Here is a 16,350-nt window from a genome sequence, read left to right on the forward strand (position 1 = left end):
TTGTTAACTTAGCTCCGACGCCTCCTCTCGACAAAAGGTAATACAATTTCCTAGAAATTGTTTTTAAATGTTATCCTTCTTCACGTTGGTCGTACTTAATATAGTTCAAAAATGTATATAAACCTTTCTCTGCATGTCATCAGCAGAACATGTTTGGTGTAAATTTCAACTAGTATTTAAAAGTAATGCATTCTCACCGCGATCGGCTATTACTATTGCTATTGTTCGATCATTATCCACCTGACTAATTCAACTAAACCCACGCGAGGCCACATAAATTTTTGATGATGCGCTAACAATTGAGTGAGCTTAGTTGGGGAGTTTCAATGTGCCATTGTATATCCTGGGCCTTGCACTGTCTGGCTATCCCTAAATCTTCTTCTTCTTATACGGCACTAACGTTCCTAGAGGAACTCCGCCGTCTCAACGTAGTATTACTTGCGTCATTTTCATTAGTACTTAGTTGAGATTTCTATGCTAAATAATGTGCGATTCACATAGAACGTTACGGAAAAGAACGTTCACGTTCCGTCAACGTCTCGACCAATTCACACATGCAGTCTATGCTTGCATCAGCACCGTCACGTCAAGTGTCGAACGAATGATTTATTTAATGTTATTCATGGTGTCGCCACCTACAACAGCTTTAAATTGCAATGCCCTCTTTCGCATCAACATACCTAGAACCAGTACTAAATTTATAAAAATTCAATGAAAATCATTGAATTCTATTATTTAAATGATTCAACCCCGTAGTCCCGAGCCTTATTCAACAATAATAATTTATAGGCTATTTTTCTCAGCTAGTCGCGAATGATTTTGACTCCGAAATTTGGAACTAAGGGATATGTTGGCATAAAGAATACAACCAAAATCAAAACAAAAGCCGAGACACAAAGCCCAGACAAAACCCCAACGAACCGTCCGTCTCCGTCAAATATTGTTTTCTACAAATCCTGCCGGTCGTATTCGATGACGCGTAACTGACGTAACGTGACGTGATGGGACGTGGATGTTGTATGTGAATCGCACTTAACACGCCATAAATGCATTCTGAGTGGCAAGTTCTAGAATACGCGTGACCACAGTGCAAGTCAGAGGAAAATTCTTTGAAGAAAAATTTCCGCGACCAGAACGGGAATCGAACCCGAACGCCCGGCATGTTAGGTTTGACGTTAACCACTCGGCCACGGGAGCAACCCCTAAATCACTTGAAACAATTTTTTGCCGATAGATACACATTCAACATGGATGGAGTTGTGACATCACCGAAAAAATGAAGAAATATTACAGTTAATAATGGCCGATATATATTTGATTAATACTGTTTTCAAAAAGGAAAATTTAATTACAAAACTTGAAACTTTTCAATGACTCAATAAAAAACATGTAAACACGACTTAATGTAGAAATTTTGAGCTCCTTTTTGCGTTTCTCCCGCTGTTGACCTGATGCCGAGACGACCTAGTTGCACAACCTATATAACGTAATTTTTGCGGCTAACGTCATGATGAAGATTCCGTGTCTCGTTCACTTCTTTGGTAGGTCTCTTCGAGAAAGGATCTTGTATTTGCAAATTAGTTCCCAAGTTGTACAATTTATTAGTGTTCCGTATTTTTTCTATATTTCAACGGTAGGTAAGTATTTGAGTTCTCCTTAAAATCTTTCTATCGCAAAATTGAGAAATTTGTACAAGAAGTTTGATCAAGTTTTATCGAGAAATCACGCCTCGTGTGTTTGTCCAATTGAAGTTTATTCGATAAAATATCTAGTATTGGCACATTTTTGATTAGCGGTTTTCCATTAATGAGCTCTTGTATGATTATCGAATGTGTCGAGACGGATTTTTATTCCGAAATCCATTGAAAAACTGAGGAAAATTGTCGTTTTTCCAAGAAAGATAGCCCATAACCTCAAATAACGATCCGACATTTTGTTTTTCTATTTCTAGAAAACTGCAAAGAAAAAGAAGATGAGTTCAAGCCGATAGGCGTTCACGCATAGCCACGTTAGCGGCGAATACGGAGCAAAATGTATTTATACAATTTCATCCTACAACGTGCCACCGGCATCACCCATGCGGTGCATGGCTGTTTCGCCGGAACTAAGCAGCAGGAGATTTTACTCTCAAAGGGTAAAAGCTTAGAGTTGGTCCGACCGGATCCAAACACCGGCAAGGTGCACACGTTGCTGCAGACGGAAATTTTCGGTGTCGTGCGTTCGCTGATGTCCTTCCGGTTGACGGGAGGAACTAAAGGTTGGTAATATTGTGCTTTTTTCTTACTCCGTATGTATTTATGGGGCACCACTTGCTTCACCCGTGAGCGAAGTTTCACTAACCGGATCACGGGTGAAAACTCAATCGGTGCCAAGAGGAAATAATCGCGCGTCGCTTTCGCAGCATGAATTAGCGTGCTTCGAATTGAAACTTGCGATAACATTTGGTGAAAACAAACTCGAGAAATGTCCCTTGAATATAGGTTAACATTGATCTTCCATTATAACCTGGAGTTGGATGTCATAGTTCAAGGAAGATCAAATCATTTGAAATATAGGCGTGCAATTATCTGCTTTAGTAGTTGTACACGTTTCATTGAAACATTTTTTTTCGTTTCGGTTAGCGTTAAAATGTCGCGATCAGATTCATTATTGAATGGAATATTTTGTGTATTTCTCAGATTATGCCGTTGTCGGATCTGATTCGGGCCGTATCGTTATACTGGAGTATAATCCAACGAAAAATCTGCTGGAAAAGGTTCATCAGGAGACGTTCGGCAAGTCGGGATGCCGACGAATTGTGCCAGGGCAGTTTTTGGCGATAGACCCAAAGGGTCGTGCTGTGATGATTGGTGCAGTCGAGAAGCAGAAGCTGGTCTACATTCTGAATCGTGATTCGGAAGCGCGATTAACTATTTCTTCCCCACTGGAGGCACACAAGTCGAGTACTCTAACCTATCACATGGTTGGAGTTGATGTTGGTTTTGAAAATCCGATGTTTGCTTGTTTGGAAATCGATTACGAAGAGGCAGATTTGGATCCCACAGGAGAAGCAGCCGCAAAAACGCAGCAAACCTTAACGTTTTATGAGTTGGATCTTGGACTGAATCATGTCGTTCGGAAGTACTCGGAACCGTTGGAAGAACACGCTAACTTTTTGATATCGGTGCCTGGAGGTAATGACGGACCCTCGGGTGTACTGATCTGCTCGGAAAATTACTTGACTTATAAAAATCTTGGTGATCAGCACGATATCCGCTGTCCGATTCCTAGGAGGCGAAACGATTTGGATGATCCCGAGAGAGGAATGATCTTCATCTGCTCGGCAACGCACCGAACCAAATCAATGTACTTTTTCTTGGTTCAAACTGAACAGGGCGATATATTCAAAGTTACGTTGGAAACCGATGACGATGTTGTTTCGGAGATAAAATTGAAATACTTCGATACGGTTCCTCCTGCGACCGCGATGTGCGTGTTGAAAACGGGTTTCCTGTTCGTGGCTTGTGATTTTGGCAATCACTATCTGTATCAAATCGCCCACCTTGGAGACGATGACGATGAGCCTGAGTTCAGTTCGGCAATGCCTCTGGAGGAAGGCGACACTTTCTTCTTTGCTCCACGACCACTCAAAAATTTGGTTATGGTTGATGAGATCCATTCGTATGCCCCTATTCTTGGCTGTCAAGTGGCGGATTTGGCAAACGAAGACACCCCGCAGTTGTATTTGGCGTGCGGCCGTGGTCCACGATCATCGATCCGGGTACTTCGGCATGGTTTAGAGGTTTCCGAGATGGCCGTCTCCGAACTGCCCGGTAACCCCAATGCAGTATGGACCGTGAAGAAACGCGTTGATGGTAAGTTTTTTTTCACAGCATTTTGTTTTATTTGGCTGATTGACAAAATATTTCTTGAATCGCGACATAACCTGGACCGGTTAGACTTTGCTCCCCACGGGGAACAGAGATCCGACTTGTGTTCCGAAATCGGGGGCTGGTGCCGTTTCTTAATGCGTCATCGTACCTCAATGTCGTAGAATAAACCGTCCGCCGGTTCAACCGGATTGCGATGGAAGTAGATATATTCCTGATACTTGGCGTATTGTCCGTTGGACTCTGACCGCTGTAGATAAACCATATCAGCTACAAATCAAATCGCTTGTCAGTCAGCTCTAGCGTTTAAGCAACATAAGAGAACTCACATTGGCTTTAGTTATCAGTTCAGACTTATTAATTACAAAAGCTGGTGTTTTGATTTGACCTGGAAAAAGCCAGGCGTTTAAACTGTCCCCCACTCGCTAGGAGGAGAGAGAAACCGATGCAAAAAAAACAGTATCACAAACACCAGTTTTTCCTTCATTTTCAGACCGTCGTGGTTGAGTTGGGTTGAACATGTGAAAGAGTGCTTTCGCTATTTTATTGGAGATCCATCTACGAATCGCCAGCTCACAAATCCGTTTCCTAAAAAAACAAATCCTCTTCGCCGTTAGGTAAGATAAGCGATGCTAAGAACAAAAAATTCTATCGATACTACACATAACACAACGTTAGGCAACTTTTTCACGAACACATTTTGAATATTTGATTGGAAACTCATACAACATTCCACAATTTTTACGCTTCCATTACAGACGAGTTTGACGCGTATATCATTGTGTCCTTCGTTAATGCCACGCTGGTACTGAGCATTGGCGATACGGTCGAGGAAGTGACGGACAGTGGCTTCCTTGGAACGACACCGACCCTGTGTTGCTCCGCACTCGGGGATGATGCCCTGGTACAGGTCTATCCGGATGGTATTCGACACATCAGGGCGGATAAACGTGTGAACGAGTGGAAGGCACCTGGTAAAAAGACTATCATGAAGTGCGCCGTCAATCAGCGGCAGGTCGTGATTGCGTTGTCCGGTGGCGAACTCGTGTATTTCGAAATGGATCCGGTGAGTTTCTCTTTAATTAAGGTTTTAAGCGCTGTTTTCTATGATGAACACCTTAAGGCAGAATATTTTGAAGAATAACATGGTGTCCTGCAGTGCTGACAGCTCCCACAAAAAATCGCTATATGGCACGCGAAAGCCGAAAGTCTCTAATGGTTTTTTTTCATTCTCTATCCACAGACCGGTCAGCTGAACGAATACACGGAGCGCAAAAAGATGCCGAGCGACGTTATGTGTATGGCCCTGGGTTCCGTTCCGGCCGGTGAACAACGCTCGTGGTTCCTGGCGGTCGGTTTATCGGATAACACCGTGCGAATCATCTCACTTGATCCGAGCGATTGTTTGTCACCGCGATCGATGCAGGCTCTTCCATCGGCCGCTGAATCGCTGTGTATCGTCGAAATGGGAACCGGGGATAGCACCGAAGAAGGGGCCGTGTCAACCGCTGGTTGCATCTACCTAAACATCGGTCTCACCAACGGAGTGTTGCTAAGGACAGTGCTGGATCCGGTGTCCGGAGACTTGGCAGACACGCGGACCAGATACTTGGGATCGCGTCCGGTTAAATTGTTCCGTATTAAGATGCAGGGTTCGGAAGCTGTTCTAGCCATGTCCAGTAGAACATGGCTCAGCTATTACTATCAAAATCGATTCCATTTAACGCCTCTGTCGTACGAAACGTTGGAATATGCGTCCGGATTCTCGAGTGAACAATGTTCCGAAGGTATTGTGGCGATCTCTACCAATACGCTGAGAATTTTGGCGTTGGAAAAATTGGGGGCAGTTTTCAATCAAATTACATTCCCTCTGGAGTACACTCCGAAGCGGTTCCTGATTCACAACGAAACTGGAAAATTGATTATCAGTGAAACGGATCACAATGCTTACACCGAAGAAACGAAAAATGTTCGGAAGAAGCAGATGGCGGATGAGATGCGGGAAGCCGCTGGAGAAGACGAGCAAGAGCTGGCAAACGAAATGGCCGATGCCTTCATCAACGAGGTTCTGCCGGAAGATATTTTTTCAGCACCCAAGGCTGGCACCGGAATGTGGGCATCCCAAATTAGAATCATGGACCCGATTAACGGGCATACCTATTCCAAAGTACAGTTGGCTCAGAATGAAGCGGTTATGTCGATGGCTCTGGTGAGGTTTGCCGTTGACCAAAAATGGTACGTTGTTGCGGGTGTGGCGAAGGATCTTCAGATGAATCCAAAAATAGTCAGTGTAGGATTCATTGATGTTTACAAATATGATTTCCACACTCATCAACTGGAACATTACCATCGAACAGAGATTGACGAAGCTCCTGGGGCACTGTGTGGCTTCCAGGGTCGTGTGTTGGCTGGAGTTGGCCGCGTGCTGAGAGTTTATGATCTCGGCAAGAAGAAACTTCTGAGAAAGTGTGAAAATAAACACATTCCCAATCAAATCGTAAATATACAATCGATGGGATCGAGGGTTTTCGTTTCTGACGTTCAAGAATCGATATACTGTATCAAGTACAAAAGAGCAGAAAATCAGCTGATTATTTTCGCTGACGATACCCATCCCCGATGGATCACAACGTCAACCCTGTTAGACTACGATACAGTTGCCACCGCGGACAAATTCGGAAACGTGGCAATTCTCCGATTGCCTCACTCCGTCTCCGACGATGTGGACGAGGATCCAACAGGCAACAAGGCACTTTGGGATCGAGGCCTTCTGAACGGAGCGTCCCAGAAGGCGGAAAACGTTTGCACATTCCACTTGGGTGAAACGATCATGTCTCTGCAGAAGGCTACCCTCATTCCGGGGGGTTCCGAGTCATTGATTTATGCCACGATGAGTGGAACCGTTGGGGCGTTGGTACCGTTCACAAGCCGGGAAGATTACGACTTTTTCCAGCATCTGGAAATGCATATGCGCAACGAGAACACTCCACTGTGCGGAAGGGATCACTTAAGCTACCGGAGCTACTACTATCCGGTGAAGAACGTGATGGACGGAGATCTGTGCGAGCAGTTCACCTCGATGGATCCTGCCAAACAGAAAAGCATCGCTTCAGATCTGGGTCGGACGCCGAACGAAGTGGCCAAGAAGTTGGAAGATATTCGGACGAGATATGCGTTCTAAAGAGGGTATTTTTGAAACGAGAAAAAAGGTGAGTTTGAATAAGTTTCGTATTTTTTCATTATCTTTTCGCGTGATGAATTAAATTATGACCTTTGGACACTTAAGAATTTGTTCTGTTTACTACCCTACGTTAAGTAGTTAACTGAGTCCTTCAAAGTATTCAAAATTGAGAACGTGTAAAAATTTGCATATTTATTAGTTTTTCTGTTCGATTATTTTCAGATTTTTTAACACATGAACAACGTACTGAGGAAGAGAGAGAAAAATGTGTAAGTTCGTTTGCTTAACAAAATTTTATAGAAATGGTTTTGTTGAGATGCTTTGACATAATGAACATATAGCATAGATCAGTGATACTTGACCTACCACTAATAAATAAATAAATAAATAAAGAAGGGTGGTGTTAGCGTAGGACTACGAAATTATAACCGTCGGAAAACAAACATAGAAATTCACGAATGAAACTATCAAGTACACTTAAGCACACTACTGATGCAAAATTTCCACCTTCAGTTTTCCACCGAAGAACGCAGCTCTCAACGTTAAAAAATATTTTCTCCATATTTGGCTTGTAATGTGTGCAATTTGGCGCAATTTTACCCCGGAAACAAAGTTCGAATTCACGAAAATCAATTGATCGATTTAATTGGCCTTTTTTAAGGTTAGATGCGAATGAACTGAGAAAGTTTGATAGTAAATCTATACACCCAGGTTGTTTTTTGCGCGGGGGATACGTACCTCGTAAAAAAACCGCGTAAAAAACCGCGTTAATTGGAAAATCCGCGTAAAAAAACCATGTCACCTAATAATAGATATCATATGGGACTATCTTTACGTAGAACGGAAGTGAAAGGTTGAGTGTTGCTCGCTTCCGAAAACCCGTAATTTTTTCCTGCAATTTTATTGGTTACTGGTAGCTATAGTTCGGTTTTCCTCACGAATGAGGTCATCTGCTGTTGCTATAAGATTCCCTAGTAATGCATTACGTGCATTACCACTGTTGGACCGCCAGAGCTAAGTGGATAGGGAAAGACTTTCATGAATAGCTGCCCGTGCCCGTAAAAAACCGTGAAAAAAAAACCTGGGTGTAATTCATAAAATCAACATTACACCAATAAATCCGCACACGCTCCCAAATTCGAAAAAGCTTTCTCCCAGCAAAGAAAAATATAAAAATCAAATCGCTGTAGATTACTTCGGACATCATTTTAGAATGCATCGACATTTTTGAAACAATTCTTCCGTAGATAGTTATAGTGACCCTAAAATAGAACGATGGGTTTGCGTGATTTTGTAGAATCAGTTGAAAAAGGGTAATTCATTACTCATTCTTGTTCTCGCGATGTTTATAATTTTTTCGTGATTTTAACAGTTTACCTTCAAAACAATTTTTGATCTATAGAAGAAAGTTCTTATGTCAATACGTTACAAACATCATTCATATAATTTCTTATATCTTTCGAAAGTGATCATCATGCCAATTCATTCAGCCCCCAAAGAGGTATTATGCTCAAATCATTTCACCCCAAACGTAACGCTCTCGTTTCTTTCGAAATTGAAATGTGGTGCAAAAAAACAGATGCACTCTCTCCACCAAATGGCATGATTATTGACGCGGTGTATCCGCCAAATAAAAATGCATCACTATGTGCGATATATATCTTTCATTCTTTCTTAAACACGTTCGTCACCCCGTCACCCAGATATGGATTTCCTTCTTAACATTGGTTTTTTAAAAGAAATTTGATAGAATAGGTACCTAAGTGAATCAATTATAATAGATTTATACTATTATTTTTATTAATAGTATTTTTATTTATAGTACGAATGGTTTGTACTGCAATTTTTTGCGGAACCAATATACACCCAGATTTTTTTACGCAAGGGATACGTATCTTGTTAAAAAACCGCGTTAATTGGAAAATTCGCGTAAAAAACCTGCGTTAATTGGAAAATCTGCGTAAAAAAATCTTGTCACCTAATGATATATATCAAATGGGGACTATCCTTACTTAGAACGGAAGTAAAAAGTTGAGTGTTGCTCGCTTCCGAAAACCCGTAGTTTTTTCCTGCAAATTCGTTGGTTACTGGTAGCTATATTTCGGTTTTTCTCACGAATGAGGTCATCTGTTGTTGCTAGAAGGTTCCCTTGTGGTTTGTACACTCTACTGCCGATGCACGTGCAGTACCACTATTGGACCGTCCAGAGCTAAGTAGAGAGTGAAAGACATTCACGAATCACTGCCCGTAAAAACCCAGTCCCGTTGTACCGTCTGGTGAGCTCCCCGTTACCCAACACCTAAAATCCACGTAAGAATAGTGATAAAGTGCGGCACTAATTTCCTTCATAAGCGCTAAGCTCTGTTATAAGCACTAATTACCGTAATATGCTCTGAGGGAGCACAAGAGAGGAATGTGAGCTGAGGGAGAGATGTGATATTGCACTGGGATTTTTTTACGCGGGTAACGCGTAAAAATAAAATCGCGTTAATTGGGAAATCCGCATAAAAATACCTGGGTATATGTTTTTGTTGAATTGGTATGTGCTTTTGTTGTCAACTTGTCTTCAAATTAAAATATTGCTATATCATGTAAAAGTTGTCTACATATTAAGTTTGATCTTTATTTAATAATTTATCTGCAAGTTGGGTCCCGCAAGAAACTCAGAAACGTCGCGTTGAACGACGAATGTGTTAAATCAAAGTATCAGCATTGAGAAAAACTGCTGTCTGCTAGCTGGAGCGAGCTTGTGCCTTGATTGATGATAGTACGAACTCCCGAAAATCTTATGTGTTAACAAGCGGTAGAGATTGGGAGACCTTTTCGAACTCCTGAGTGGGTAACCTAGAACTTCTTTAAAATCAATCGACCCGGTGATATATTCCGTTATTCTGAAGGACAATTTGGAAAGCTAATTAACAAACCGTTTGTAAACCAGATACGTGAGCATTTGGCTACGAAACCGTTTTCAAATGCGTTTTATGTTCTCCTAAAACGAAAGTTTGAACATTAAGAGCATAGTATAAAATTGTTCTAAATGAACATTATGTCAACTCTCATCATCATTGATCGACCTTTTTCCATGATGAATTGCTTAAATAAGACCTTTGGACACCTAAAGAACTCCATTGATTAAGACTACGTTAAAAAGCACTGAAATGTTTGGAATGCAAATATAAAAGCGTTTTCAATTCGACTGCCAAAAACCATTAACCGCATTTCTTTCTTCTGTCTTCGCAGTTTACAAACAACTGATGGTGATGATTCTTTTGGTGGAAAATCATGGTGAGTTTCCTGAATATGTATTTCGTTGATATTGTGTGAACTCTTCTACCATGATGATTTGCTTAAATAAGACCTTTGGACACCTAAAGAATTCCATTGATTAAGACTACGTTGAAAGCACTGAAACATATTTAAAAAAAAAACAATCAAATGTTTCGGTTTCGGTGTTGTTCTAACACAGTCTCTTTTCTATTCTTGCAGTTTGATGATGATGGTTCAACTGATTTAAATAAAAAATAATTGAACAAGGTGAGTTCATGTAAAATGTGAGATTTGATTTTGCGAATAGTTTTTTTTTCTTACAATGATGATCGCTTAAACCTTGACCTTTGGACACCTAAAAAAATAACCTTGATTAAAACTACGTTTTACAAGCACTGAAACGCTATTTTTGAAATAAAACGCTAACTATTTTCGTTCAATTGGTTTGTTCTAACACTGTTTTCTTTTATCTTGTGTTCTAACAGTTCACAATCAATCGATGTTAACGATTCCAATGAAAGGTGTAAAAAATAGCTAAACAAGGTGAGTTTTTTAAAAAAATATGTGAATTGACTTTGGCACACAGTTTTTATAATGATGATCGCTTAAACTTTGACCTTTGGACACCTAAAAAAATAACCTTGATTACAACTACGTTTTACAAGCACTGAAACACTGTGAAACAAAACGCTCAAACATTTTCGTTCAGTTGGTTTGTTCTAACGCTAACGTTTTTTTTCTGCTCTAACAGTTCACAATCGATGGTTTTGCTGACTGACATATAAATAAATTCAAGAAGGTGAGTTTTGTTTTAAGTTTGTTAATAACCTTCGCGAACATTTTTTTTCACAATGATGATTGCTTAAAATTTGACCTTTGGACACCTAAAAAAATAACCTTGATTAAAACTACGTTTTACAAGCACTGATTTCTGTTTATGTACGATTGTGACATTTAAAATTTTCTTATTCTAATGAAACTATCGTTTTTCAACTTTTTCGCAAACGTCGCATCAAAAACTTCTGTGTACAGCAATTAGGTGAGTACGTAAATTCTAATTCTGAATAATTCTATTCCTTCAATTTATACACATGATGTATAACCGCTCGTCGGTTAACCGTGTTTCAACTGAATTTTGTTGATTAAAACTAATACTCTGCTGATGCATAAATTGAAGTCCATTCTATGACGCATTTTAAACTTACAATACTAATGAAGAATTTTCCTGTTACAGATTTGCTTCTGGATAAAACGTGCATTTCAATTCTATTCCTCCAGAAGGTTAGTTGATAAAAAAGAATTGTTTACCCAAATAATGATGATTTCGTGATGAAATACTTTTACGCAAGATAGACTAAAGAATTCCATTGATTATGAATTTACACAACTGATTTTCTGCGCAAAAGATATTTCGTGAGATCTATTTGAGACACAATTTGCTAACTTTTTGATTTATTTCAGTGATTCCTCATCATGCTGCGAATAATTCATCTAAATATTCCTTTTACGGTAAGTTCACGTCGAAATAAGAAAAATTGTTCTAATAATGATGAAATATTTTTCACGCAGGATAGACTAAAGAAAACCTTTGATTAAAAACAAAATTCCTGAATTTCATTATACTATTGTGCGTTTTATTAAAACAGGTATATTTTTGTTGACCTTTTTCCTTTCATTTTTCAGATATTCTATCCTGAGATTTCGGAATTCGCCGATTTGACTGAAAACAGCGATCAAGAATCACGCACTAACAAAAGGTAAGTTTTATTCCGTTACACCATCATTTTCTTATCCGGGAAGGGAATTCTTAAATGATGTCAAACCTTAATATACGCTATTACTGCCCAAATATGCTCAGGGTAATTGAATGATTATATACTTTGACTGATTCAGTTTTCTGTTGGGCCCGACGATCTCGCAAGTTAAATTCCCCAAATAATACAGAAATATTCGTCTTTTCCTTTCGTAGTTGCTCTGCTTTCCTCGTTTCTTCTGGAATTTCTGTGTGATGCGATTAAGGTGAGATTTATTTTTGATTAATTTTATTCGCATGAAAAAAAGATCTGATATGATGATTAACAAAATATATAAGTTCGGACCAATGAAATTTATTTATGATTCGTTACTGTTTAAACTGACTCGAAACATTTTACGGCGAATACAAATAACTTTACAACAACAGATGAATTGTAAACTAAATGAGCTTTTTACTCTAATTTTCAGGGTCGTTATCAAACTCCTCAACTTCTTCATTCGTGACCGGTATTAGTAATTTAATTTGTGAGCTAAAGTTTCACGTTGTAGTGAACAAAAAATCTATACACTATACACAACACTATACCTGTAAATTATTATCTGCAAATATAATATAACGTACGTTACATGTACGAAGAAGTCGGAATTATAATCGCACTTTAATAGTTGATGACAATCCCTCTCGTTCGAATATACATGTGAGTATGCTGTGTTGTATTAATGTTTGTATTAAGGTTGTATACATGTTTTGTATTAAGGTCGAAAAATTGGAATTATTTTTTTTTGCATTTTTGAGAAGCTTATGCCTATCTCAAGCTATCTCAAGGGATACAGTATTGCTGTACGTATTTTGACGTAGGATTACGTCTTTCGGGAACATATTGGGGTACAAAATCGAAAATCGCCATACAAATGAAACACAAATTTCTGCATAACTCGAAAACTAATGAAGCAAATGGAACCAAATTTGGGATGTGAGGGTTTTTGGGTATGAGAAATATTTCTATGATGGTATGACACCCCTCCCTCCTCTGGAATGGAAGAGGGGCCCCATAAAAAAATACACATATTTCAATCAAACATATTCCAACCAAACATGACAGTTCAAAATTTTCGGAAAACTGAAGAAAATGAGAAATTTTTCGAAAATTCAATTCCCATATGTTTTACAATTTCATAGTGACAAACGTTGTTAGACCATTTGATCTTTGCGCTAACGAGATTGATCTTTGTTCGAAAGCGGAAATGGGTTTTAATGTGATAAAACTCACTCCTATAGCTTCTTCTATCTGTATAAATAAAAATGTTTCGCCGAATGTGTTGATAAGAGCAAAACTCGAGAAAGGAATTGTCCGATTTAGGGCTGTTTTAATTCTATCATATTTCCTGTATCAAACATTTATTCCATGTAACGGAGAAACATGTTATTTGCAAGTGGTTGAAAAATTTTGCACGAGAATTGTGTCTGAAAATAATCTGATATTATAATGACGAGTTTTGGTAGAAGTACTAGGAATTTTATAGTAAAAGGTAATTTTGAAGGGTAGATAAGAAGATCAATTAATGAACAGTTCTGCGATTGGACCCATGAACGCGCGCTTAGTAAGAAAATGTGAATGTGATAACGAAAAATAAATTTTGCGCGGGACGAAGTTTGCCGGGTCAGCTAGTAAAATTTAAATTTTGAACTTTAATGTTGATTACTTCGTGAAATTTCATATCAATGGCCGATCGTGTATTGTGAAAAATTTAGTCCAAGTGTAAGTGTAAAATTATGTATTGTGGCAGTTGTGTTAAAAATGACTTGATATATGAAATGATTTTTTTCAATTTTCATAAATAAAAACCAAGGTGTGTTCCCGATCGAATACGGGTCGTTTGGTTTGAGCTGTGTTAATTTTCACCCAAGGAAGGTTTATTCGGCGAGAAAAATTGGAAAAGTGAAAAAATATTAGAAAAAGTGATTTCCCATATGCTCTACATATAATATTAGGTGTTGTTAGTCCAATTAAAATTCACATTAGGTTGAATAAACACTCAGAAAGTAAAATTCTAAAAGAAAATTACCTTTTTCATTTCAAATATGTTTTTTCTATATGTTTTTACTGATGAGTAAAATTGATAATTGTGATCGGTATTGGTAATTATCTTATATTACATTGGTGAGTTTTTTTTTCTTTATTTCATCCATATATAACACAGGAGGCATCTCGTCTAGGATCACAGAGGGCGGTTTTCATCATATCTCGTTCCACTTCGGTATCTTCAATCTGATACGCACCATCCAACGACTGTTTACCATCACTCGGTAAACACTGGTGAAGTGAACAAACAATAAATCAACAGATAGCCTAACGGAATCCTACGTCAACTATGCAGTCGTGTCTCGGACACAGCCCTCATGTGGCTTTTTTAAATGCGCTTTTCTCGAAACCATGATTTTTTTCAGCTGATGATATAGATATCGCAGCTTCAGCACCGATACTACCGATTTTCAGATAGCACCTACGCATCACGAATTATTTTTCGACCTCCAAGACAGGGGTCCCACCTTAACACGTTGAGCCCCGTGTTGGTCCCTATGGATTGATGTTTAGCTTTTCGTTAGAAAAACTCAGATCACTGGGACGGGACTGACAGTTACATAATAATATAATATAAAAAAAAGGTTTCGGATGTTTTACGATATATCTGACTATTTTCTTTTTATACAATAAATATTTTTGGGAGCGGGGACCGACACTGTACAATGGTCCTGGAGATGCATTTAAGTGGAAATTAGCATTTCAAGCTCGACATTCATTGTCTAGACAAAAACTGTCTTCGACAAAATTGTTACATATGATAGAGCGCTCATTTTTGTGTTATCAAAAATAAAGTGACCAAAATTGTTGATGTTTGTCGCATTATGGATTTTTGGTTCAACTCAGAGACTGTTCAAAAAGGGGATCTCGGGACATGCTCGAAATATGTTTGGATGTGATTAATGAGTTTCTGATCAGTTATTCTAATAAATGAACCTTTTTAAATTCTAGAGGAGTTTCGATCGGACAGTCGTCGGGAGCGGATGCATTTTGCTTCGCTCTCCATTTAATTTTTTATTTTTGTCGTCTAACGTATTTTAAGGTGTTTCAATTTAATCCGCTTTTGTGAATCTGTGGAAAGTGTTGTTTTAGAAGGGGAAACTTGAAAAGAAAATAGATTGGTGCTGATTTAGGATAAATAAATCCATAACCTTCAAGCGTCTTATAGATAAGTATAGCAACGGACAGTGTGAACAGGTATTTTCATGTTTTGCATGCGGGTTGTCGATGAATGTGTGTGAGTTCAGGGATGAGCTCTTTTTTTTGTTTTTTTTGATGATAGTCAAATTAATTGCATGTCGGTTCATTGGTTTTGGTAAAAATAATCGACTTATTTGTGTACATATGTGAAGAGTGTATAGAATTCAAGAGTGAATGAAGCAGTTCAGGTCGGATTGAAACGGATTCATTTGTGGCACAGACAAAAGACGCAGCGCGATTTTGAGTATTAAGTATTCCACTATTCTCAGCGAGTTGAAAAATTTAAGACGCAATGATTTGCGATTATTCGCTGGCGTTCGTTTGGCTGAGGATTCACAATTTTCAGCTAAAATCTATCTTTACATTCTTTTTAATGTATTTTGCCTCCAGTATACAGGGAAGGATTTTTAAGTGGCTTTTCGAAATGAATGGTGTCATAGAAATTTGGAAATGAATATATGTACTTATTCCTTTTGCAACTCATTCACACATCTACACACGAAACGGGAACAACGTGGAGGTGTTGATTCTGCATCATGGCGTATGTGTATGTGTTGAATGCTCGCGGCAGTGTATCCGAGCAGCGTTGCCAGCTTCTATTTATGCACTGTCTTATAGAGATAGCGTAAATTTGTAATATGTTTGATAGTCATGTTGTGTAGTCTTTGAAAGTATATGTGTCGAGCCTATTAACTCTGTATTGGTACTATAAGGGGTTCAATCATGGGGGTCTTTTTCATGCAGAGTTGGTCGGAGTGTGTAGATAATATCTACAGCACTCGTTCGCTAACTGGGCGTTGTTTAACTGAGCTGCTTTTTAACTGGGCGCTCGCTAACTGGGCGATAGCCCAGTTAAAAATCAGTTAAACGTCAAATATAATGTAAACAACAACATCAATACACTGAGAGAAATAATCAGTATATTCTAGTATATATAAATAGTAAATACAAGTGTCAAAATATATTCCAGAATATCGGCCCAACATCGATCCTG

At 38.8% G+C, this 16,350-nt stretch overlaps 1 protein-coding gene across 4 annotated transcripts; it reads left to right on the top strand.

Moving 5' to 3' along the window:
* Positions 1–1,505: 1,505 nt before the first annotated feature.
* On the top strand, positions 1,506–12,718 carry LOC129768415 (splicing factor 3B subunit 3). Of its 4 annotated transcripts, none has more exons than XM_055770062.1 (15): positions 1,506–1,637; positions 1,952–2,257; positions 2,679–3,854; positions 4,628–4,935; positions 5,113–7,078; positions 7,273–7,319; positions 10,291–10,335; positions 10,537–10,584; positions 10,803–10,860; positions 11,069–11,356; positions 11,552–11,598; positions 11,779–11,826; positions 12,001–12,074; positions 12,287–12,336; positions 12,541–12,718. In XM_055770062.1, exons 2-5 carry the CDS (start codon positions 2,032–2,034, stop codon positions 7,048–7,050), a joined length of 3,648 nt encoding a protein of 1,215 aa, XP_055626037.1. In that variant the 5' UTR covers positions 1,506–1,637; positions 1,952–2,031; the 3' UTR covers positions 7,051–7,078; positions 7,273–7,319; positions 10,291–10,335; positions 10,537–10,584; positions 10,803–10,860; positions 11,069–11,356; positions 11,552–11,598; positions 11,779–11,826; positions 12,001–12,074; positions 12,287–12,336; positions 12,541–12,718. The 4 variants fall into 4 exon arrangements, with proteins under 4 accessions (XP_055626037.1, XP_055626038.1, XP_055626040.1 ...); XM_055770063.1 differs by having other exon boundaries at positions 11,069–11,116; XM_055770064.1 differs by having other exon boundaries at positions 1,528–1,633.
* The last annotated feature ends 3,632 nt before the right edge of the window (positions 12,719–16,350 follow it).

This window comes from Toxorhynchites rutilus, chromosome 2 (genome assembly GCF_029784135.1).
Source record: "Toxorhynchites rutilus septentrionalis strain SRP chromosome 2, ASM2978413v1, whole genome shotgun sequence".
Classification (NCBI taxonomy): Eukaryota; Metazoa; Arthropoda; class Insecta; order Diptera; family Culicidae; genus Toxorhynchites; species Toxorhynchites rutilus.